Source organism: Synchiropus splendidus, chromosome 2 (assembly GCF_027744825.2).
Source record: "Synchiropus splendidus isolate RoL2022-P1 chromosome 2, RoL_Sspl_1.0, whole genome shotgun sequence".
NCBI lineage: Eukaryota > Metazoa > Chordata > Actinopteri > Syngnathiformes > Callionymidae > Synchiropus > Synchiropus splendidus.
The window spans coordinates 16,382,817-16,405,904 of record NC_071335.1 but is presented as its reverse complement, the minus strand read 5'-3'; the positions used below and the strand labels follow the sequence as shown (position 1 = coordinate 16,405,904).

At 43.3% G+C, this 23,088-nt stretch overlaps 3 protein-coding genes across 5 annotated transcripts; 1 reads left to right on the top strand and 2 right to left on the bottom strand.

Moving 5' to 3' along the window:
• Positions 1–585: 585 nt before the first annotated feature.
• Positions 586–10,306, top strand: LOC128753962 (transportin-2). Its single transcript, XM_053856214.1, has 24 exons — positions 586–751; positions 1,270–1,369; positions 1,481–1,556; positions 1,643–1,792; positions 1,939–2,045; positions 2,134–2,267; positions 2,341–2,422; positions 2,545–2,667; positions 2,751–2,869; positions 2,940–3,000; positions 3,133–3,304; positions 3,639–3,791; positions 3,866–4,091; positions 4,160–4,331; positions 4,423–4,617; positions 5,108–5,266; positions 5,355–5,442; positions 5,535–5,633; positions 5,707–5,802; positions 5,897–5,972; positions 6,958–7,057; positions 7,126–7,200; positions 7,263–7,392; positions 7,479–10,306. The coding sequence occupies exons 2-23, from the start codon at positions 1,271–1,273 to the stop codon at positions 7,368–7,370; spliced, it is 2,670 nt and encodes an 889-aa protein (XP_053712189.1). The 5' UTR covers positions 586–751; position 1,270; the 3' UTR covers positions 7,371–7,392; positions 7,479–10,306.
• A 262-nt stretch (positions 10,307–10,568) lies between these two features.
• LOC128753975 (Na(+)/H(+) exchange regulatory cofactor NHE-RF2-like) lies at positions 10,569–20,311 on the bottom strand. Of its 3 annotated transcripts, none has more exons than XM_053856240.1 (6): positions 19,873–20,311; positions 18,559–18,858; positions 13,491–13,682; positions 11,366–11,519; positions 11,083–11,300; positions 10,569–10,976 (listed from the first exon to the last, which is right to left on the bottom strand). In XM_053856240.1, the coding sequence occupies exons 1-6, from the start codon at positions 20,077–20,079 to the stop codon at positions 10,809–10,811; spliced, it is 1,239 nt and encodes a 412-aa protein (XP_053712215.1). In that variant the 5' UTR covers positions 20,080–20,311; the 3' UTR covers positions 10,569–10,808. The 3 variants fall into 3 exon arrangements, with proteins under 3 accessions (XP_053712215.1, XP_053712216.1, XP_053712217.1); XM_053856241.1 differs by having other exon boundaries at positions 13,491–13,676; XM_053856242.1 differs by lacking the exon at positions 13,491–13,682.
• Positions 20,312–20,558: 247 nt separating this feature from the next.
• LOC128753976 (endonuclease III-like protein 1) lies at positions 20,559–23,082 on the bottom strand. The gene is made up of 7 exons (XM_053856243.1): positions 22,838–23,082; positions 22,399–22,619; positions 22,097–22,335; positions 21,850–22,020; positions 21,629–21,788; positions 21,242–21,347; positions 20,559–21,057 (listed from the first exon to the last, which is right to left on the bottom strand). The coding sequence occupies exons 2-7, from the start codon at positions 22,607–22,609 to the stop codon at positions 20,766–20,768; spliced, it is 1,179 nt and encodes a 392-aa protein (XP_053712218.1). The 5' UTR covers positions 22,610–22,619; positions 22,838–23,082; the 3' UTR covers positions 20,559–20,765.
• Between the last annotated feature and the right edge of the window lie 6 nt (positions 23,083–23,088).

Below are 23,088 nucleotides of genomic sequence, written 5' to 3'. Positions count from 1 at the left end.
CATTGTAACGGTTGTCTTCTTTCTATAAAAACAAAAGTGAATGATAAAGGCATAAAAAAGGCACACTAAGTTTGTTTTGAATTATTATTTAAATATATAGATGAAAAACTGTATTTAAAATGATTAACAGATGCATGCATTCAATTACAATTCCTTACACGTCCACTTGAATAAAATGCAAACCTAAAGCTTATAGATTTAGTAAAATAGGCAAACAATAAGAAAATAATTGTATATAAACCAACTGGTTGTGACAATATCTGACGTGTAGTAGTTGTTATCCCGATTGCGTAAAACGCCTTTACAAGGCTTTTGAAAAACTAAAGATGTTGTCCAGCATATTTTCCAGATAATCTACTATAAATCCAGTTGTCGCGACAAATCTTCACCCTAGCAATGTGTTTCTTGTTTCTCTTTTCGTTTAATAAATACGTTAAAAAGCGTTTATACAAAAGTGGAGACTTTAGAAGAGATTGCAAGCAAGCAATACCTCACTACTGAAGAGGCGCTATTTAAATTGGCTGTTGGGGGACTTCGGGTGGTTTGCCTGACAGTACGGAAGCCGTACCAGTCCAAACCGATTACCCGGCGTGATTGCGAGGCATGCGATCCCACGGACGGCTAGCGTCACAAATCAGAGGCGACTAACGTCTAACGTTCGGCTGAGGACGACACCGTTGTTCCTGGTTACAGGGAAGCTGTGAAGGCGCGACCTTTGTCTGTAGAACCCCAAAACCGGACCATTCGCCAAGTAAGTGCGGCGGCGGTACTTTCCAGTGGCGGCTAGCTCCCCGGGCTAACGTTAGCTGTCCGGGGCTGATGTGCCTCCTCTCTGTTTTGAATGTTCATTTGGGCCAATTGCATCACCACTGTCCCTGCGACTTAGTTAAGAACCAGTGCTGACATGCGATCAAACAATAAGCCAGCTGTTTAGTATCCCAGTCCATTTCAAAGTGGAACCGCAAAGCTAAGCTAGTTTGTGGATATTTACCTGTAATTCGTGTGGCCCTCTTGTGTTTAAGGTGACAGTTGTTCTTGAATGAATTGAGTGAGTCGAAGCTGTTTACGTGAACAACCATATGGTGCTATGTTTGGGATACGGATCACGGTATATATGGCTGCGCGTCCATTGTTTATGATCGCGAATTCCTTGTAGTGATGCTGCTAGATCGCACGCAGGTGGTGTTTTAGGTGTTAGTTTTTGTAGCTCGATATACATGGAGGATGCATGAGTATTCATGACCAAGGAGTGTTGTTATGTTTGGGCAGTATGGAGTGGCAGCCAGATGAGCAAGGTCTGCAGCAAGTGCTTCAGCTCCTGAAGGACTCTCAGTCACCAGACACAGCAACACAGAGGGCTGTTCAAGAAGTATCCTTTGCTGTGGACTCTTATTTGCCCTGCGATTGTTGTTTGGTGTTGACCTACGGCATGCAAATGTGGTGTACGTGCATGCTTGTATTTCCTTAGCAGAATCTGTAGAAACTGGAGCAGCTGAACCAATTTCCAGATTTTAACAACTATCTAATATTTGTCCTTACAAGCCTCAAATCTGAAGGTATGAAAATATCATAGTTTGCATTAAGTATTGCTGACTTTTGAAGTACTGAGTGCAGTTGTCTCTTTGTTGCCCTTTCTGTTTAGATGAGCCGACCCGCTCTCTCAGTGGACTTATTTTGAAAAACAATGTCAAGGCTCACTACCAGAACTTCCCTCCAAATGTGGCTGAATTTATAAAACGTGAATGTCTTAACAACATTGGAGACCCCTCCCCTCTCATCAGAGCTACAATCGGTGAGTACAATTGAATCCAACTTTGCCTAAGCTGTTTTTTTGTTTTACGCTGTCATCTTGGAGACACAAAGCTAGTCGGTGGTTATATAAATCTTGTTTTTAAATCGGTGGGTCTAACATAACATCTCTGTACATCTTCCTCAAAGGTATCCTGATAACAACCATAGCTTCTAAAGGGGAGCTCCAGACCTGGCCGGAGCTGCTGCCCCAGCTCTGCAATCTGCTCAACTCAGAAGACTACAACACATGTGAGGTCAGACATGCTTTTTAAAATTGGTCGCATTTTTCTATGATGCAACTTTGGGTTTTTTTTTTTTACACCTGAATTGTCTTTTTTCAAGGGCTCCTTTGGAGCTCTTCAGAAGATCTGTGAAGACTCCTCCGAGCTGTTGGACAGTGATGCCTTGAATAGGCCGCTCAACATCATGATCCCCAAGTTCCTGCAGTTCTTTAAGCACTGCAGCCCGAAGATCAGGTAAATAGTACACCACCTCTGAGAGTTCAGCACTTTCATTCATGTCTGCTAATGACTTGTCTTTTCCCATCAGGTCTCATGCTATTGCTTGCGTGAACCAGTTCATCATTGGTCGAGCTCAGGCCCTGATGGATAACATCGACACTTTCATTGAGGTGAGTTGGGTTGAGCTGCCACACTTTCAGTGACGTCAATTCCAAGCTATTTTATTCTGAGCTTTTTTACTCGATAATATTGCCTACTTAACTTAACATATTTCTGTATCATGTCCTATCAGAGTCTGTTTGCGCTGGCTGGTGATGAGGACAGCGAAGTCCGGAAGAATGTGTGCAGGGCTCTGGTCATGCTGCTAGAAGTCCGCATTGACCGCCTCATCCCTCACATGCACAGCATCATCCAGGTACGTTGCTCACTACAAAGGTCCTTTATCACGTCAACTCCTTTTTCCATACCATTGTGATTTATTTTTTTTGTGTCCCTCAGTACATGCTGCAGCGGACCCAAGACCCTGACGAGAATGTGGCTTTAGAAGCCTGTGAGTTCTGGCTGACCCTGGCTGAACAACCCATCTGTACCGAGGCTCTGTCCGGCCACTTGGTCCAGTGAGTTCTGACGTGATGACCCTTTTAATTTTGGCATTGCAATGAGTTAAAAATGTTTTTTTCACCTTAGACTAATTCCTATCCTGGTGAATGGGATGAAATATTCAGAGATTGATATAATACTTCTAAAGGTAAAAACAGTCTTTTCAAATTAAAAATATGATAATAGGTACTCCATGAGTCATATGCTCCCCACACCCCTTTTGTAGCCAGTGAGACATTTCTTTATGGCATTATTTAGTGAGTAATATTGCATCTTCTAGGGGGATGTGGAGGAAGATGAGACGATTCCAGATAGTGAGCAGGACATCAAGCCTCGCTTCCACAAGTCACGGACTGTCACACTTCAACATGAAGGAGGTGAGGGAGAAGAGGGGGAGGATATCGATGACGATGAAGATGACGACGACGATGCACTGTCGGACTGGAACCTACGTAAGTCGAATGCCATAAAATCAATAGACTTCTGCGAAAGCACAGCGTGTCGCTTCATCTCTGACTGTTTACCAGGCTAGAGTGACACGGCTGTGGAGTCTTTAAAATCTTTGACGCTTTGAGAAGGTGTAAACATAAGAAAGGCCAACTGGAAGAACCTGTCACATGAGAAAACTGCACTTCTCATGTAGTATATAACTATTTATAGCCTATAACTGAATTAAAAGCATGTTAAAATGAAATACCGTGATGCTTAGTTATAACAGCTGAGATGTCTTTTTCTCATCCTGAAGTAGGTTCCTAAATCCAGTTCTCGATTTTGGCCCCTCTCCAGGAAAATGTTCTGCGGCAGCTTTGGATGTCCTTGCCAACGTATTTCGTGAGGAGTTGCTCCCCCATCTCCTCCCCTTGCTGAAAGGCCTGCTGTTCCACCCTGACTGGGTCATCAAGGAGTCTGGAATTCTTGTGCTTGGAGCGATCGCTGAGGGTGAGACAGGATGCTGGAACAATATCGCAAATGTTTTTGGGGTTGAACACCTTGCACCCTCCCTCTACACCCAGGATGTATGCAGGGCATGGTCCCATACTTACCTGAGCTAATCCCCCACCTCATCCAGTGTTTAAGCGACAAGAAAGCACTGGTTCGGTCCATCGCCTGCTGGACACTCAGCCGCTATGCTCACTGGGTGGTAAGCCAGCCCCCTGATGCTCACCTCAAACCTCTCATGACTGAACTGCTGAAACGCATCCTGGATTTCAATAAAAGAGTTCAAGAGGCGGCGTGCAGGTATGACTCTCCTCACACTTCTGCTCTTTTCCTGCGTCTCACCAATATCCATCCTATTTTTACCTCAGTGCTTTCGCCACCCTGGAGGAGGAGGCCTGCACCGAGCTGGTGCCTTACCTGAGCTTTATTCTCGACACGTTGGTGTTTGCGTTCGGGAAGTATCAACACAAGAATCTGCTGATCTTGTACGATGCCATCGGAACCTTGGCTGACTCAGTGGGACACCATCTTAACCAGCCAGTGAGCACAAACTTTTCTAGTGCTTGATATGCTGCAAGCTTGTGATCATGCAACACTGAAATGAAACCCCTGCAACGCACAATTGTCGTAGGAGTATATTCAAAAGCTGATGCCGCCACTGATCGCCAAGTGGAATGAGCTGAAGGACGAAGACAAAGATCTCTTTCCCCTATTGGAGTGTCTGTCGTCTGTTGCCACGGCTCTGCAGAGCGGCTTCCTCCCGTACTGCGAGCCAGTCTATCAGCGCTGCGTCACCCTTGTCCAGAAGACTCTGGCTCAGGCCATGGTGAGTTGTCGGATCTGATTTGAACCTCAGTTTGAGGAAGACAGAACTCTGTAAGGTGTTGAAGAAATGCCACCCTGTCATTTTACATAATTCAACATAACTTAATTATCCAACCATCTGTCGTCTTCAAAACCAGTTTGGTCGCAAATGCACCCGGCTATCCGAAATACTGGTTGCCTGTTTGAAGTCATGAGCACACACCCTAGTGCATGTGTCAAACTCAAGGCCCTGGGGAACAATCCAGCCCGCCAACTCATTTTCCTTCTCCCACAAGATCTTTGTGAAAATAGATAGGAGGGAATTTGTTGAAAACAGACGGATGTTTATGCATCACCAGGAGTAAACTGAGAGTGTTGATGGTCCCTGTTGAACTTGAGGCTTGGGTAAGCAGTGGGCTGGTGACAGGTGGTTTCTCTGTCTACTTTAATAACGTGTTAATCTCCCACTTCAGGCTTCCCCACACCTTTGATGTGTGTCGTTTCTGTGTCAGATGTACAGTCAGCAGCCAGATCAGTACGAGGCCCCAGATAAGGACTTCATGATTGTGGCTTTGGATCTTCTGAGCGGTCTGGCCGAGGGCTTGGGAGGACACGTGGAAACGCTTGTGGCGCGCAGTAACATTATGACTCTGCTCTTCCAGTGCATGCAGGTGAGCCGATCACATCCAGGATTATTTAAATGTCAAACATGGTTCAGTTGAGACGTCTCACTTGACCCCAATATCTTCTATTTTGCAGGACACAATGCCGGAAGTTAGACAAAGTTCTTTTGCTCTACTTGGTGATCTGACGAAGGCCTGTTTCCCACATGTGAAACCCTGCATTGGTAATTCACTTGACTGGAACTGTCTTGTCACACATGACTGCGTGAGTCACTGTGTTTTATCTGTTGACTTTGCAATGTTTTCTCCCTAAAAGCTGAGTTTATGCCAATCCTCGGCACTAACCTGAATCCAGAATTCATCTCCGTCTGCAATAATGCCACATGGGCCATCGGGGAGATCTGCATGCAGATGGGTCAGTAGCACTGGTTTTGGATGGGAGATGCAAGGGATGACATGATTTGAACTTTGTTTATGTGCTGTCTCAGGAGTGGAGATGCAGCCGTACATCGCCATGGTTCTCAGCCAACTGGTGGAGATCATTAATCGGCCAAACACACCCAAGACCCTGCTGGAGAACACTGGTACATGAGATGTCAAGTGTTTTATTTAGCCATCCCTGGCGTTCTCTCTTGAACTGGGCATCGCATCACAAGTCACAACCCTGTTATCTTGCAGCGATCACCATTGGAAGGCTGGGCTACGTCTGTCCCCAGGAAGTGGCTCCCATGTTGCCACAATTCATTCGCCCTTGGTGAGTTGGTATGATTCTTTTTCTTAAGTGTAAATGTGTAAGTATTACACATAACAGCAGACAGATTTCAGAACCTTTATTTTAGGAATGTTTTAAGAACAAACGCATTGAATTACAATTATGATTTCAGAAGCAGTTAAGAGACACTGGTTGTACTCCGAAACGTCCCCAGATAGAAAAGGGTTAGAGATAATTGTCATATTTTATATGGAAAAAAATCATATTTGCACTTCATTTACAAAGTCAAGAGAAGTTTAATAATTTCCGGAAGAAATAGATGAATGTCATTAATAAACAATAAGATATAAGAGAGCCTAATAATTATAATAATAATAATAATAATAATAATGTAATTACTAAAAAAAAAATTGTCTCCCAGTTTGATGAGAATTAAAAAAAAAATATTGCTGTCTGAAGTTCATCATGACATTGTGACATTAACCTTTTTATTTGTTCCGACTTCAGGTTTGTTTTGGTTGCCTTCTCTTAGGTAGTGAGCCATTATAAATAGTATGGCACGTGGAAGCTCAGTGATGTACTTGAGTTCAGAAGAACATCCGGGAACAACATCTGGGATGTGCTAAAGATAATTGTTGTCGCGTTGTACCCATACGAAAAGCATAATAAAATGGTTTCCTTTCAGCAAATAAGACCTGAAGGAAAAGTACCGTTACTCACGGAAAACACACTTGATTCTAAACTACTTCAAACACATATACTGTGGCGCAACATGTGTAACTTTTTCCGTGTCTTTTCCCGTACATAAAGCAGGACTCACTCAACCATATAAGTGCCCAAGCTATGGATGCTTATTTACTTTTTTGGTCTCCTATCTGATCCATACAGAGTCTGAGGGGATCAGGCCTGTATATTTGCCTACATGAAGCAGGACTCACTCAACCATATACCCCCTTTCGTGGCACTCAGTTTCTCTCTTGAGTCAATGACGTTGATATTAATTTGAGTTCACGCTTGCTCGCGGCAGGTGCACTTCTTTACGGAACATCAGAGACAACGAGGAGAAAGACTCCGCCTTCCGAGGGATCTGCATGATGATCGGGGTGAACCCTGGTGGTGTGGTGCAGGTGGGCAACGCTGGTGAGTTTTCTCCTCCTGCTTGAGACACTGAATATTTTTTTGTGATTCATTTCAGGACTTCATCTTTTTCTGCGACGCCGTAGCCTCGTGGGTTAATCCGAAAGACGATCTGCGCGACATGTTTTATAAGGTCTCAGAAGAATCTGTTTTGTTTGTTGCAAGCTGGCAGTGTTTTATCATGATATTCTTTAGATCCTGCACGGGTTCAAGGAGCAGGTCGGGGAGGAGAACTGGCAGCAGTTCTCAGAGCAGTTTCCTCCACTGCTGAAGGAAAGACTGGCAGCCTGCTACGGCGTTTAGAGCCTCGACACTCACCCAAGTGGTAAAGCACCCCACCCTGTCTGATCTTCAGTTATAAAAGTGACACTGTTAACTTTCACTCTCTTTTTCTGTTTTGTCTCTATCAAGATGCGCCAGCTGCAGGAGGAGGGTGAATGGGAAACTCATCCATCTGTGTATTGCACTGCCCTGATCAGGAGGGAGGGAGAGGGACGCTATTGGCCGCTCCCCCTGACGGACGGCCCCCACACCCTATGTGTTTGTCCATAGAGGGAGGGAGGGAGGGTTGGGACAGGGGGACACCTCTAGATTAACTAGGCAGGGACCCGACACAGAAAAAACTAACCGGTAGGGAGAGAAAAAGCCACAGGGTGGCGGCAAAGCGATCGAAAGGTTTACAAAGAACGACACGAGAGATGAAACCAGAAGGTTTTGGGACGGCGAGTCATCCCGGGGGGAAGGCACCGGTTAACAAAGCAGGGAATTTATCAACAGAAATATCTGTTACAGGGCTAGAGGAGCAGAAACTGTTGTGATTTTAAAATTTTTAAATTCAAGAGTTAACCTTTAGCTTGACCAACGAAGACCCAACACACGGACTCTTGCGTTCAGAGCTTATACATGATCTGTACATGCAGTACAGGGAACTGCCTGTCGGTGGCACTATAACTTCGAAGAACCTAAAGCGTGAAATTGGGGACAGACAGGTGTCATAAATCCTTTATTTTCCAGGGGAATAGAATCCATGGTCATTCTCATCTGTAGTCACTGAATACTGCTTTATTCTTCTACTTTTCTTCCGTGTATCTCGGTGTTGACCACAGTGCTGCTTCAGAGCTTTCCGTTTATCAGACATTTATCTGCCATATTTTATACCTTATCAAGAAAGAAAGAGAAATAGCAAGTGTCTCTTCTTGTGACTTCATAACTATTATTTCAGAGAAGAAGGGCTAACACTTGTTTTATCACTAGATGGGAGTATAACTTACAAAAAAAAAAAAAAAAAAAGAAACTTCTTTAGTTGTCTGCATGTGCCGTTAGCAGCGCCTCACTCCGGGAATTCTGTGATAAGTTTGTGACGTATGTATTCATAGTGCTATGGTACCGAGCTAAAACTTGACTCCCACCGCGACGTCATTGGCACCTGACGACTGTGAACAAGTGTTTGAGAGTGCGCGCACGAGTGTCTCCGTTTATTGTCTGCATTTGATATCCTTTTGCAAACCACACGGATATATTTTAGTAGAACTTTGGCTGTGTCACTTTAATGTTTTTACTAGCAATGTTGCGTTTTTTTTTAGCTGCTACTAATGAGAATCTGTTGACAAGGTCGCGCAAATTCTGCAGTTTTTTTTTCCAGTGACTGTTAAATTGCACTTTTAAACAAATATTTTGCTTTTTTTAATCTATGGGAAGTACTTGTTTTGATCTCGCCCGTATTGTGTCTTGACCCCGATGTCTGTGTTGTCACACTGTGTTGCACTGTGAAATTAAGTGTCTACGACCGGCTAAAATATCCCGATAAATAAAAACACCTCTGTGAAACTGCGACTAATCCGCACTTTTACAACAGCTAACCTTGCCATGTCGCTTCAGTGTGTGTGCGGGAGTGTCTTTCTAACTGCATGAGTAGGTAGGTGCGCATGGATGCCCTGTTGCCTTGGAGCATGTTTTGGAGAGTTAGATAGTGTTGAAGTGTTTTCTTTTTTTGGTTGCATGCGCCATATCTGTGCTTTCATGAGCCTGTGTTGATATACTTCAGTTCAGAATACGTCACACCTTTATGTTGTCTGGTCACGAGCAAACAAAAACCTTTCACTGCAGGCTTCAGTTTGACTGGAGGTCATTTTAGATGTGACCTTTTTCCACACTTCCTCATGCACTCGCCGACTTTCACAAAGCGCTGGTGAATTCGTACGACCCAACTCTTTAAAACAATGTTTGATGGGTTCAGAGGTTGTAGGAAAGAAAACCTTGAAACGTATTTGTTCCTTTGCCAGTTACTTCTGGGTTTGAGACGCTGGGATCAGGATGAATTTGAAGTCATCTAACTCCACAACATGTTCCTACAGCTCAACTCACACAGCTGCCACTTACACGTCGCTGTTATGAATAATAAGATCGTAATTACAATCTGGTTTAGTTGCCTTCGATAGGACCTGTGGACCATGATGTTACTCTACTTCAACAGTATGTTCTTCTTTTATTGCTTGAGAAAAGTAATATTGTAATTTGCCCTGCAGTACTGCAGATGAGTAAGCCTTCTTTTATAAACACACGTGTGAGTCCAAAACATAGTAAAAAAACAGTTTAGAAAGGAAGTTGCGTTGCATCGTTCTGAGCTTAAAATATCTGTGGTCCACTTCAACTGGAGAAGACCGCAGTGCAATGATGAGAGCGAGGTCACTGCCAAAGAGAAAAATGGTAAATACAGAAGTGGAGAGGCTGATACAGCGGGGATAATCACATTTCTATGAATAGCTTTTAATAGATTAGACCACAACTGTGACAGTGAAGAGCAATGTAGTCCTTCTACATGTAGTACTAGTTTAATCCCCTGCGTGACAAAGAGCGATGGAAAAGTAACAGGTGACTGGAGAGGAAGGAATCACTCCTGCGACCTCCAGTGGACTGTGATCGGAACAGTATTGACTTTATACTTAAATTGCATGATGCTGTTGCAGATTAGCTGCATGATAGTTTTGTTGCATAATATGTTCCAACTTTCAAGGGCAGCAGTTTTACGATTCATCTCATCCAAGTCGCTGACTGTGGTCCATGAACGCTGTCACGTTCAAAGAAGAGGATGCTAAAGCTAACCGTACAACTTTTATACTTTATTGTTCGTGCTGTCGAGGAGTATTCGAATAAAACCAGGAAGTCAATACAAAACTGTGACTAAAACTTATTTGTCAGATTTAATGGGAACGGGAAAAAAAGCACAATCTATCTATCTATCTATCTATCTATATATATATATATATATATTATATATATATAAATTGTGCTTTTTTCCCCCGTCCCATTAAAATGTGGGAAGTCAAACTGGGATTTGCCGTTTCAAACTTCAGTAGTTTGAAACTTCATGTGAGGCACGAGGAAAAGTATAAGTGACATCAGAATGGGAAATGAAACTTGCCAGACCAGTTTATAGTCCCAGATTTGAGCTGTTGCTGAGGTAAAATACTTGTCAGACAGACAAACAATCTTAGTCAGTCCATGTATATTTATTTTTAAATAATCACATTTGAGAAAACGCTCTAATGTGTCTACAAAAATACAATGTGAAATCTCCGATTATATGCTGAGGACATTCAAACTAAAGTGAAACTGCTGCTTGTGTACAGTGCTGCGCCATCATCGAGGTACGACATTAAATAGTTGAAATACATCAATGCTCTCACACTAAATGTTGTGAATTCACTGGAACTAGTCATTGTTCATTTTCACTGTTTGGCCTCAGAAGTTGCTGAAGATCTTATATTTCTGGCTCCAGTCCATAGGAGGCGCTCTCTTCTTGTTGCGGTTGGCGAGGACCTTCTGTTTCGCCTCGGCAGCCGTCGGACTCAGCCGCAGGCCACTTTCCATGAAGGGGTCCGACACGCGCCTGTCGTCCTCGTCCAAGACCTTCAACACACGCAGAACACACCTTAACACACAACTGCAGCAGTCGCAATGCACCAGTCACATGGTCATGGTCACACGGTTATTTCCAGCAGGTGACCAGTCTCACCTGGATGCTCATGTCGGAGCTGCTGAGCTCTGAGTGGGTGGTGGAGCTTCTGGACGACTGGGACGCCGAGCTGCCGTTTGTCCGAGATTTGGGGGACGTGTTGCTCTGAGTGTCTGTCAGCGTAACATGTATGATGGGTGTGTGTGTGGTGGGCAGGGAGGTGGTGGGTGAGGGGGTGGTGTAGGCCTCCTCCTGGGCCGACTCCTCCACATAGGCTTCTGCAGGAAGACGCATTGTCATGAAGAGCCAGGATCTGAAGGGGAACTGCTTCTCACTCGGTCACCTTTGACATGAGAGGAAGTGGGGGTAATGCCCAGTCTCAGGAACAGCTCGTCTGTCTCTTTGTCCACCACCAGGAGGCGCACTCCCTCCAGTTCAGCACGAATCAGAGCCACCACCTCCGAGTGCCTCAAGCCCTCGATGTTCACTCCGTTCACCTGACGCACAGAAGGAAGTGGGACATCAAAGTGAAACATTAGACCTGGAGAAACAGCGCTCTGGGAAACAGTAACCATATTGTGTTAAAGAGCCAAAAAAAAAACCTAAAGTCTGTTCTAGTCGAGTAGCAAATATTCCTAAATATGGCCCTACTAGCCATTTTTAAATTCGCTTGTCCTTAAACTACGAATTAAATCACGAAAACTGCTCATATTTATTCCCAGTTTGAAATACTCCTCTGATACTTTTTCCTGTTCACACAGTGACTGTGACACACTGCGCATCATTTACACTCTTTTGTTCACTCCAAACTGACATCGACGTCGCAAAGAGAGTCGATGTTTACCTTCATCGTATGGCATCTAAATGGAACTAGACTGTTGAACATGCGATCACAAATGTTCAGCAACACATGCCCATGCAGTGGGACCCCTTCCCTTGAAATTGGGCATGTTGCGTTGTTATAGGAAAATATTATTTTAGTATTTTTAATTATAAAATATTAAGGTTAATTTTTGCTTCTCGTGTTATTTCTTTTTTTTTTTTTTTTACCAAACATGTTTATATAGCTTTATTTATTTATTCATTCATTTTTGCAATCAGTTTATTTTAAAATTGAATTCCTTCAAATTGTGACAGTTTTTAGACATAATAATTGGTTTGTCTACAAATGAATGAAAAACATTTCATACATCTTATTCTTAATTCACGTTCCATTCAAATGAATTCTGCTGCACAATAGTGTCTTGAAAAGCTTTCTATTAAAAACATTTGATCACTTTGTTTATTCTATTTCTTCTATTTGAAGATCTTCTCTGCTAGTTCATGCATCATTCATCAATCTCTCAGTGTTCGAGTCAAGTGTGGCGCAGTAAACGCAGTTTGGAATCCAAGCAAATGGCTGACATCACCATCTTCATCACAGCTCTCTCTGACAACATGGTTCTGACTTGCATCCTCTCTGGGTGCGTGTTGCTACTGGTTAAATTTGGTGCCGCAAGGTGAACTGGGGCTAATCCGAGATTCTACCTTTTCCATGGTCTTGAGTGTGTGATGCCAAAACACCAGCAAGGAAACACACTCAGAGGAAAGGAGCTGATAAGGAATAAAACTTGATCAAAATAAACATTGTTTTTTCTTAACCAGAGCAACAGTGGGAACGAAGCCCCGCATCCATGCTGGATACCATCATTCATGAACTCCTCACCCCGACTGCTTTCATCCCAGAAACTACTGATGTGCTCTGAGACAGTGGCAGACTCCTTTAATGGTAAAATAACAATTTGAAACCCAATATATTTAAAACCCACAACCTACCAACACTACTTCCTCGAGTCGTTCTTGGTCCTTCACTTGTATTTACATGTTTTTTTTTACTTTGTATTCTTAAATTATTCATAACAATTTGTAAGTTATTGAATTTTATTTACTCCTTTTTTTCCTTGGCCAGTGATAAGACTTGTGTTGAGAATGAAATGAAATTTCTTGCTGTTAACATTTAATGTCTATCACATTTACCAATTTATAATACAAAACCTCAAGTAAAAAAAATACAATTCTGAAGTAATAGAAAATACATTGTAAGGTATACTTTATTCATCATGCTGAACCTTCTGATCACCTTCAACAGCAAGTGCTGACCTCTTTCTGACTCACGTTTAATGCTTTGTTTATTGTTTATTTTTAACACGAAGACTTATTTAGTAATCATGCAAAAGTTCTTTTGACCGGATAAAATAAACTCAATCAGTTTTTAAACATGAATTAAAAACACAACCACACAGTTTAATTTATTTTTTGTACTATTATTAGTATTATTCATCTTTACTTTCTTTATTTTTTTTAAACCGCTTAAGGACAATAGAATTGTCCTGTGTGAAACCGCCAGTGAATTTTTCATAGACATAATTTCTTAAATAGTGACCAAACATTATTATTATTATTATTATTACGATTGATAGGCAGTTCACCTCCACCAGTCGGTCGCCAAGCCTGAGGTCTGAGAGCTCAGCGGGGGAGCCAGGATCCACAGACCGCACAAACTGTCCGCCCCTGCTTTTGTTGTTGTGCAGATTGAACCCGTAGCCGTTTTCTCCTTTGACCAGGTGACAGAGGCGAGGCAGCGGCTCCTCTGACGGTTCCGGTGACGGCTCCACCTGCAGCTGACATTCGGAAAGTCCTGTGATGTAACGTTACACATCACAGCAACACTGTGTTCATGGCGGCTGCCAGCGTGTTTCAGAACCACCACCATCCATGTAAGAAAATGTGTGTAAACCATCATCATGGGGAACCACCTTCAGTTGTTCAGGTCCATCTTCTACAGCCTGCACGTTGCTCTCTTCAGGTGTCTCTAGTCTCTCATTGTCAAAAGTGGCGCAGGGAACAATAACAACTGGGTCAAGAAACAATGTTCAAGGCCTTCCTTTCTTCTCCTCTGCACTGCTTACACACATTATTTTGTCGCGTGTTCGCAGCAAAAAGTACAAAATTAAATCAAACTGATGCATTTGAGTTTCTGATCTTTAGTGAGATTGGAACGTGAGAGGTTCACTTCATTATAGACAAGGTTGTGATCCAGAGGTCAGAGACCTAAGTGGATCAGGCTGATACATCAAGACTAAACCAAGAATGATCACAGAGCAACACGTTGCCAGTCGCAGGCCCGAGTTAAATATGCACATGGCAGCTTTGTGTGTGTGTGTGTCTGTGTGTACAGGTACTGGCAGCTGAGAGCAGGGTGACAATATTGTCGGCGCCCAGACAGTTCTGCCCTTTCTGCTTCACCAGCAGGACAGCGAGTGCTCCGACGCCGATTAAGCACACTCACATGTTAGTATTTCCGTCTGTGTGGGGACCGCTCAGTGCCGTAATAACCCTTTTCCCAGCCTCTCACCCCCAACCTAACCATCCAAAACAAATGGCTAACTTTAACCAGGACTCTGACTCAAGGACTCAAATTGAGGCTTGGATTTGTAGGATCCAGCCAAATGGTCCCTACAAAAGCACAAGGTCCTCACAAGAATAGTGTTTTGTCAAGAATCGGTCCCCACAAGTGAGGATCGACCAGACGCACACACGCTCTGTATTAACTGAGCTACGTGAGGCAGGCTGCAGTCGGAGCAGAGGAAGTGATGTTAAGGACCAAAAGGTTGCCATGGCAGGTCACCATGCTGCAGAGTAGCTTGGAAAAGCAAAGTCAGCATTTCTGTCTTGTGCACATCATCATCACCATCATCACGAACACAGCCTGCTCAGCACAGTTTGACTGTAACCACTTGTTGGTATCAAATACTATGAACCAGTACGATGACGTGCTTCAACACTGCAGAGGCAGAAGTGTGTGTTTGTGGACGCACGTGTGAACACAGTGGTTATACAAATGAGTGCATGCAGGCCTCTGCTGCCACAACATCATCAGACATCAATGATATCACGTCTGTATTGACATGGATAAACGTGAATGTCAGTCACGGTTTATTTGAAGGAATGCACAGACCGGACTTTTCATTTCCCCACAGATTCAAGCCTGTTCATTATGAAAATATGTTTCTGCAGCCTCTGGACCAAGATTATTGAAAACAATTTGTTTTCTTGAGAATAGCTGGATCGTATTAAACACAGGAGGCTGCATATTTTTTATTCTATCTGACCAAAATAAAACAATTAACACAAAATTTTCCAAGAAAGGCACTGAGACAGCGCCTACCTCCACACAGATGTTCATTTCACATGACTTTGAACAATACAGGATGCAGTCAAACCGATAAATCAAATTCCAAGATTCTGCAATCTGAATCAAATGTTCGTAGCAAAAGAAAAGGTTCACTCACTGGACCTTACCTAGCGATGCTAACAACGCTAACAACGCTGACAGAGCATTCACAAGTCATTGTGTTACAATAGTAAAACGGCAGTTGATTTATCTGATTGAATCGATTATATGCTGCGTTTTATTAAGTAATGGTTTACATTCGTACGAGTTAGATGCTTAGCTGACAGGCAAAACCTTCCAACTCTCCCTAAATCCACACTGAACATCAGCACAGTTGTTTTTGTCAACTTGTATTCAAGTGTGTCTAACTGCTCAACCTTGGTCCACACTGCAAACGTCTTGCTTCAGCATGCACTGTGCCATCTGCTTTGGTTGTTGCTAGAACATTACAACGCCACCCACAGGCCTGGCGGGTGTACTACATCACTTCACACTTCTCTGCGTTCAGTTTTTTCTTAAAGAAGATACAGCAATTGAAAGAGTGGATTCAATGATGTCCAAAAATTCTTTATGAAAAAAAAAAAAAAAAAAAAAATTCACCTGTTACAACTGTTGCAGTGTGTGACAGGATAGGAGTACGATGGCGTGAACACTCAGGCTATAAAGACATTATTCTTAGGACCATAAAAATGCAACTGATCTTGTAATGTTTTAACTTAACTGACAAAAATAAAATGTCATTATCCTAGTAGTATTGAGTAGATACACTTGGTATGTTGTGACTGTGATGGACAATATATGTTCCCCTCTTCAATAAGACGTCTTTGTTCTTGACTAACATGAGACACATGAGCTTCAGAAAACTCCCACATGACTGGATTTTTTTAGACAGAACACTCTGTGTGACGTACGAACTCTACCGTCACATTCTCATAGTTGTCAGTGAATTACATGAGAAAACAGCCATCTGAGGGCCAGCCAGTATTTACACTCCACTCAGCTAAAAAGGTGTTTGTCGTGGGAGCCTGTGGTCCAAAGGCTTGAGGCTTACTCTGTTTGGAGGCAAAACACAGAACTTTGACAGCCACTTCAGCAGTTGTCAGTGACATGGCCTTTATGAAGACTTGATATATGGAGCGGAAGAGAGGCGTTCTGTCTCAATCCAGGGAAGTCTAGACATCTGTGAAAAAGGGTTTGATATTATCTTAAAACCTGACCCTTTTGGAATCGCCACCTGATCCCGTCTTTCAATTCAGAACCGTCCCAGGACGCACGAGAGGAGCCTCACAAACAACAATGGAGTCTTAGTCAAGAATCCAAGTCTAGGCTGGAGTAAAGTTCTGGAACATTTTCGGGTGGTGCACAAAAATATTTGTGATAACAAACACAATAAAGACACCAGGCTTATCCAGCTTTAACTATCCATCTTTCTAAACTACTCTACTCTTTCTTGTAAATCCACACACTACAATGCTGTACAGACCCTCTTTCTTTTTACAATACAAAACTACAGCAGCCATGTTTACTCCTGCTTTTCTGACATGTTTGTTGAGTAATATTAAGAGCAATATTCATGGATGTAAAAGTAGATTTCAATATTCTTAAAAGGATCCCACAAGGCACTGCAACAGTCAAACTGTCAAAGATTCAGCCTTATACAAAGAGATTTCAAAGCTCACTGAACAACATCCACTGATATACATTTATGAGCGATGAAGAATTTGATTCCCACCAGCCGTTCTGCTTCTCAAGGCTTGAACTGAACCATATCTGGAGTGTTTCTGAAGGAGCTGTCATGTGATCGGCCTTTCATGGTGGATGTTTCAGGTACTGTGAGAAGAATTCTTCAGATAAATGTGTGAGGCGTGTTAACACCTTTTTTTTTGCACAAAGACGCAGCTCTCCTGGACAACAATGGGTGTTTGACATCACCACACCTCCCAGCTACTGTAGTGGCGGTAAGCTGATACGCCAGTGGGCTGCGACCCTTGTTTAGCAGGTGGATTCACAGAGTTAAAAAGGGACAAAGTAGTTTGTGTCATTTCTTTATGACTCTAAAATTCGGTTTTCAGCGCCGTTAAAATTGCCTGCAAGTTCATCTTTGAGTCCTTTTTACTCTGTGCTACTTTTTTCTTATCCAGTCCATCTGTTATTTTGACTATCCACATTCATTCAGTCATTCATTCATTCATTCACAGCTTGCCTTAGTTCCACTTGGCTCAATGATGAGCTTCCTATATCAGTACTCGGCATCCTGCTTTGCTCCGTTCACTTGCAATAGTTGTACATGTTGTGTAAAATTGGGAAAGTTCATTGATCTCAAATGTGTGAGTATCTTCTAAGGCTTCTGGCACTGAAGTCGCTGAATGTGTTTACAGTGGCAGAGACAGTCAAGCTCCTCAACATGTTTTTCAAGGCATTTTATCGACAGAAATAATAAAATCAATTGGATATTTACAGTAAACTGAATTCTAAAATGCGCCTGTGAATAAAAATGACACATCAGCTCTCTTTGACACAACGAAAGAAGTAGTGCAAAGACGTGGTGATGCTAACTGCTAAAGAAGCTTATATATATCCCGTAAAGCAGATTCAATTTAGTGTCAGTCAAAACCAGTTTGTGATACTTTTAATTTTTCCAGAGTTACAAATATGATAACTGGAGGAATTATGTTCCTGTTCATGCATAACCCTCAAAGCTGACATTTAATAGCAACATTAAAATTGAAGATTGGAGAGTGAAAAGTTTGACCTCAACCTCATCAAAAGTGGCAAACTTAAAAGGTTTGGAGACCTTTGCTTCAACTTGTTCATCCATGTGACTGACTGTCTAAGACACTATGGAGAACCTGTGTCAAACCCAAGGTCCCGGGACCTAATCCGCTCCAGCAATTTATTTTCTGTGGCCCGTAAGTGCATTAAATATGTATACGATGGCAAAAAATCAAAACCATTGCTACTATAAATGAACATCTGAAGCACATTTAAATGTTCAAGTTTCATCAATAAGTGAAGGAGATGAGAGCGAATATGCAATAAGGAAGCCATATGCATGTTTGTATTTCAAGACTCACAAGAGTCTTTGTCTAGTCAGGTAGTAGTGCCTGAATTAATGGGATTGGGCCTCCAAGAAGAGAGACTGCATTCTGTGAAGTCTCAGTTTAGGCCCTTATTTACTGTTTTAGAAGTGTCAGTACACTGCTATAAATATACTGCTATAAACATTCTGCTTGGTCCATGACTTTCCTGCTGCAGAGCAACTTCTGCACCAGCTTCTGACATCATCATCAGTTAACACAACACAAGGCAAGACGAGCACCCACCTCGGGGTCAGTGGCTGTACTTGACGTCAGAGACGACCTCTTGCTTCTGACTTGTGTGCTCCGCCGCACATCTACAGCAGTGAAGAAGTGGCTGGGTTTTGGTGTGAGAGGTGAGCTCCCTCTGGGCAGAGGAGAGGCCGAGGGGGTGTGTGCCGGTGATGGACGGGGCGAGAGGGTTCCCATCTCTATGGCTAAGTCTTCGGTGCAGGGCAGGCCGCAGCTCTGCAGGTACTCGTCCGTCTCTCTGTCCACCACCAGGAGTCTGGTGCGGTGCGGAACCTCACAGATCAGAGAAACAACCTGGAAGACCAGAGAGAAGTTGAGGATAGCAGTAACTGGTTTGGGCACCTGGCAAGACATGCCAACAAAAAGGGAAATGAAATATAATCCTATATTATATATATTATATCCTCATATACATATGAGGATATCTATATGAAGATAAATATATATATATCTATAATATAAATAAATGAGGATTCTCCTTACTAAAACCGCCCAGGCGCAGTAAAGCATCCAAACTGTCAGCACATAGCTTTGCAGTATGATAAATAGAGGCCCAATTTCTTCATGCCTGAGCTTGTGGAGAGTAAATACAGTTCATGTTGTGCACACCACTCATAATGTATATTCATTGCATCAAAATTACAAAGCGGCACAAACTTAAGACATAATTCAGGAAAGTTGGGAAGCAGAACAAATAGATGTGGGCAAAAATTTTTTATATTTAAATAATTTAAATATCACTTACTCTCCTTCACCGCGGATGTATGACATGAGTATATGAATATAGACTTTATCCATGATAAATCTGCGTCATATGTGTCAGTTAATTATTACTGTTGTTTTCGAGGGCGATGGTTTTGGTCAAAATCACTTAAAAAGTTATGGACAGATTTGGATGAGACTTTCAGGAAATATGTGAAATGGGTCAAGATACAAATGATTCCATTTTGAGAGTGAGGCGTAGGTTTTTTTTAAGGATTCTTTGACATTGAGAGAAAGTTTTGGGGAGGACTGAAGCTGCTTGCAAACTAACTACTAAAGTCACAGAAATACAGCTGTTTAGTTCGCCTAAAGGGAGGGCCAGCTCTGTTCTTATTCACTGAGGAGAAAAGGTCTGTATTTGACAGTCTGTCGTGAGACAACAACACGGAGGTTCTCATGACACACGGCTCAGATTGACCCATATCGGGCTTCGTGCATCTATCCGGCTCCCCAGGCAACGGAAAAGTGGTTCAACAGGTAAAGAACTTATCCAACTCCTCAAGTGTCGTTTCCCCCCACAACTGTACTTTAGAATAGGTGACTCACTTGTTGGTGGCTTTCATTTTCCACGTTTTCCCCGTTCACCTCCACCACTCGGTCTCCGGGTCTCAGCCCGGCCATGTCCGCCGATGAAGCGAGCTCCACTTTTCGGATGAACTGTCCACCTTTGTTGCGTTCGCCGTGCAGGTGGAAGCCATATCCCGTGGCCCCTTTGGTGAGGAAGCAGAGTCTGGGTCTCAGCGCGTTTTCCATCGCTGAAAGTCAAAGTTGAGGAGCAGGTGCGAGGCTCTCAGGAGAGCAGACGGTGCTTCGCATCGGTGAGGTGGCGGATCCACAACATGAAGAAGAACTCCATTGAATCACAGGTCACCATCATTTCGGGAATAAAAAACAAATAAAAGGGCGTCTTAAGTTGTTAAAAAGTGGTTAATCCATGCTTTGAGACGAAGCGATGGGGCGGGAAAGGGCTGGAGTCAGTCGAGGTCCGTCCATCAGAGCAGTAATCCGCCAGCTGAGATTAGAGAGATGTTCTCGTACCTCTGCGCTCCTGCTGCGCGCAGTAGGAGGCGTCCGGCCAACAGGGATGACGACCCCTGCTGGTGGAAAACCTTCTCCCAAACTCAATCCCACTAACGTCAGTATGTGGGTATTCCCCTCAAGATCGGAATTCAAGGGATGAACTTCAAACTTATAAACAATGAACGCATCTGTTCACGAAAAGACATGTTTATTTAGAGTTATGAAATGCAAGTTGACAAGCACTTATTTTATGACTTTGTCCTTTGGTTGTTTGTAGTACAAACAGCTTGATGACGCAGGCGGCAACTGTGAGAAGATACAGAGTGTAACCACAGATTTACGAAAATAGCTAGCTAATGGGTGTACAGTTAATAAAAACACAGCTTTTACTGAACTGTATTCAAACATATCGTCTTCAGTTACAAGTCCAGCTTGGCCTTCGCTCTCCTTTTTGACCCTCCACAGTCAACCTCTTGTTTTAGTTTCTCATCTTTAAACTCAGACTCATGTCCAGGGTCACTTTTGAATTTGTGGGACGTCGTGGGGGTTGGAGAGCGCGGGGACCGAGCTTTAGGCCTCTTGGCGGGTGAGACTTTGTGAGCAGACGGACAGCTGTGCTGGTTCAGGCACACGGAGCAGAGAGGGTTGACAGGTAGACAGACCTGCTGTCCAAAACCAACCAGGAGCCAGTTGATTTCACTCCACAGCTCCCTGTGATGACAAGCATATCAGAGACTGAAAAAAAGAACATTCTGAAGACAGCGCAGTTCTCCTGCTCATGAGGAGAAAACGCGTTGAGTCAATGATCCTGAAAAGGAAACTGGGTCAAATTCATTGACTGGTTGTGTTTGTTGCGTTGAACCCAGTTAACAAGGTTAAAGGTATCATCAGTTACCTTGGTAACCACTCCTCCAGGGCTCTCCGAGTCTCCTCTGGGGTCTTGGTGGGCTTCCTGAGCCAACCCAGTCGGTTAGAGATGCGGTGCACATGTGTGTCTACACCTGCGACAACCGAATAATTGAAACATATCTTCACCACAGTATTAGACCAACCAAAGCTTAAATACAGAAGTTGCTTTCTGTTTTGGAAGCAAAGCAAAAAAATATATAGTATACTATAGTAGTACAGTATGTGTATACTATAGTAGTATAGTATGTGTAAATGCTAAAACCGTTCCTGTATTCCCACATATTGTTACTTGCAATATTGTTTCAATGTCTGTCGCGGCCCCAATGTTCTTCAGTGAAAAGACATGAGGCAGAGAGGAGTGTGGATTACGCACCGATGCCCGACACCTGGTCCCATGCAATATCCATAGCCAGGTGGGCCATCTTGGGCCCAACCCCGGGTAGCCGAACTAATCCCTCCACTGTGTTGGGGATGTCTCCCCCGAACTCTAGTTGCAGCATACTTGCTGTCCTCTTTAGATATTTCACCTTGCTCTAACAAAAACAAACAAAAAAATGTAAGAAGCTTTTACAGACACTTGAGTGAAATGCTTACCCTCCAGAAGCCAACGGGGTAGATGAGCTTTCCTAGTGTTTCATCATCAGTAGCCAGCAGATTTTCAACAGAGCATCCATGAGCTCGGAGCTTTTGCATAGCTGCAGCAGTCACCTGGTCCCTGGTCTGACTGGACAGCATGAGCGACACCAAAACCTGGAACCGCCTCACCTGTGCTGACATCACAACACTTTTCAGTGCTGAATAATTTCTGACACACACTAAAATAGAAGGCGTGTTGGTGTACATTTGGTGGTGCGTCAACATCATAACACTTCTCTGCTCCCATGTTGTCTACAGGTGCGTCTCTGCTGCTCCTCATCTCCCTTATGTGTCCCAGTTGTCTCGTCCAGTCCAGAGGCTCCCAGGACTCCGTCTTCACTCCAGTATCACTGTTTTCATACTCCACTTTTAGCTGCCTTCGTCTGCGGGCGTGTGATGAAAGTGGCCGAGTTTGTGTTTCTGACTTGCTCTGATCGCATTCATCTGTGAAGACAAATAGCTCAATGGGAAATAACAGCAAAGGGATCATTGTGCCTGGAAAGTTACCATTTGATGAGGATCTTTGCTCACAGACTGCAGCCTCCTCCTTCTCCAACTTCACCGGGGCTGCTGGCTCTGACAGTGGTCCTGGATTCGTGGCCCCCACTCTACTGCTAAGTTTAGATAACAGAGTTTGACGTTCACCAGTCAGACCTGGACCGGCGCTGCTTCGCATAAAGTAATGTGACGTCATCATAACACTTGGGAATGTCTTCATCGTCTCCAAGCTGTGGATGATGAAACAGTAGTCAGTTTTCATAGTTTCCTCCATTTCAAATCATGTTTTGTAACGTAATACTGCCTCAATTCTTCCCACAACTGTAACACGTGTTGTCCTCTCAGCAGCTCGATAAGGGTTGTTTAACTTAACCGTTCGTTACTTCAGTAACTACATGCACGTTTGTACAACTGGTCGGTTTGTTTAGATTGAGAAAATGACTATTACCGTCACGTGATTGTGATCCTTTTGTCACAATGGACTTCAACGTGATGCAACGAAACATGACGCAATATAAAAAGACGCATTTTAGTCATCCAAGTAACGCTAACTAATATGGTTAGCCATTTTGTACGCGTTAGCAAACAGTCGCGTCTAATTCCATGAAACTACATTTCCCAGTCGGAATTGAACCGAACGTGCTTCTGTCGGAAGCACTTCACGCTGTCGAACCTCTAACTTCCGGATAAAGCTCCGAC